General features: G+C 44.9%; 1 protein-coding gene across 1 annotated transcript in view; it reads right to left on the bottom strand.

Annotated features, from left to right (window-relative positions):
• Nucleotides 1-1,900, bottom strand: part of Nup210l (nucleoporin 210 like) — a 120,190-nt gene that overhangs the window by 19,248 nt on the left and 99,042 nt on the right. Inside the window, exon 32 of the mRNA XM_023713787.1 lies at nt 1,316-1,533. Coding sequence (XP_023569555.1) covers nt 1,316-1,533 — 218 coding nt within the window. The remainder of the gene's footprint in view (nt 1-1,315; nt 1,534-1,900) is intronic.

Raw genomic sequence — 1,900 nt, 5'->3', positions numbered from 1 at the left:
ATGTGGTGCTGGGGGATTGAACCGTGGTCCCTGTGCTTTGCTTAGCTTAGCTTGTTCTAAGTAGGTGCTTTAGACCACTGAGCCATCTCACCAGCCCTGTGCACCCATGTTTATAGCAGCATATTTTGTAATAGCTAAAACCTGGAAACAATCCAAATACCCATCAACTTTTGAATGGATGAGGAAGATTTAGTTTTTTAATACAATGGAGTACTACTCTGCCATAAGGGAGGATAAGCTTGAGGCATTCCTACGTAAATGGGTACAGTTCAAGACCATACTCTTTTTTCTTTCTTTTTTTTTTTTTTGCGGAGCCAGGGATTGAACTCAGGCCCTTGCACTTGCCAGGCAAGCACTTATCCAACTGAGCTATCTCCCCAGTCAAGACCATACTCTTAAGTGAAACAAATCAACCTTTTTTTTTTTTTTTTTCCCTTTCTTTTGCGGAACCAGGGATTGAACTCAGGCCCTTAAGCTTGCTAGGCAAGTGCTCATTCTACTGAGGGATCTCCCTGGCCCCTAGTGAAATAAAAAGACACATGTGTAAACATTGCATTGTTTCTCTGGTGTGAGAAACTGAAAGTGCAAATAAGAACCAAAATATGTACTAGGTAATATGAAATAGGAAGCAATGTTTAAATGAGGAGGGGAGCAAGGCGGGGGTAGGGGAAAAAAAAAGAAGGAAAAAGTAAAAACAACATGAGAAAAGAAGAAAAAATGTGAGTCGGTGAGACAGCCAGCAGACTAAGCACCTGCTTAGGCAAGCTCAGGGACCAGGGTTCGATCCCTGGCACCACATGCCATGCTGGTGCCATGCCAGAGCCACCAACAGGCACACTGAGCCAGCCACCAAGACTGGGTGTGGTGGCACTCCCTGTAACCCCAGCTCTGGAGAGGCTGAAACAGGAGGATCACTATGAGTCAGAGCTGCATAGTGAGACCCTGTACCACATACATTAAAAAAAAAAAAAAAAAAGAAGAAGGATTGTTTTTTGGCTGGCTTAGGCTGCCTTAAGGGCAGGTCTGGTAAGGCATGTGGAGCTGGGGATTGAATTGCGGTCCCTGACTGTGTTTGCATAAGCAGGTGCTCAAACAACTGAGCTAACAAGCAGGCCACCTAAAATATATATATATATATTTTTTGTACCAGGAATTGAACTCAGGGCCTTGTGCTTGCCAGGCAGGCACTTAAGCTGCTGAGCTATCTCCCCAGCCTAAAAAAAAAAAGAAAGAAAAAGGAAAAGAAAAAATGGATTAGATGATTTCTGATCCTCAGAACAGTTCAGTTGTGAGGTGAGAGGGAAGGAATACAGACCATGCTGGTTGACGAGATGAGTGCTAAAACAGATGACGTCCCCCACAAACGTCAGTGTGGTGTCTGGCTCGATGGCATACTCCACAGCAACAGGAACGTAATCTGCCATGCCTGGGTGCTGCTGGTCCCAGAGCCCCACCAGTGTCACTCCTCTGCTCACGGCCTGGGCCGTGTAAGTGTAGTTCCTACTCCCTGGTCCAATAAGCAGCAGGTCATCTCTGAAAGTAGATATGAAAGGCAGAAATCTCTCAAAAAGAAAGCCTAGGGATGGAGTTTACTGGGAGAGGACTTGCTAATCAGCACCAGCAAGACCTTCACTTTGATTCCCATTACCCCCATCTGTGACAACAGAACAGATATGACACATTCTTTTTGGGGGCACGGGGGATGGACTCTATTACAATACTGTATTTTCTATTTTTTTTTAAAGGTAATTTACTTTTAAAAATTATTTATTTATTTATTTATTTATTTGTGTGTGGCCAGCTCAGCCCACCAGGGGGCGGGGGCTGGCTGGCATGTGGTGCTGGGGGATTGAACCGTGGTTCCTGTGCTTTGCTAAGCTTGTTCCGAGTAGGTGCTTTA

This window comes from Octodon degus, unplaced genomic scaffold (assembly GCF_000260255.1).
Source record: "Octodon degus isolate 3935 unplaced genomic scaffold, OctDeg1.0 scaffold00032, whole genome shotgun sequence".
Classification (NCBI taxonomy): Eukaryota; Metazoa; Chordata; class Mammalia; order Rodentia; family Octodontidae; genus Octodon; species Octodon degus.
The sequence above is the reverse complement of the archived record's forward strand: the minus strand, read 5'-3'. Positions and strand labels throughout refer to the sequence as shown.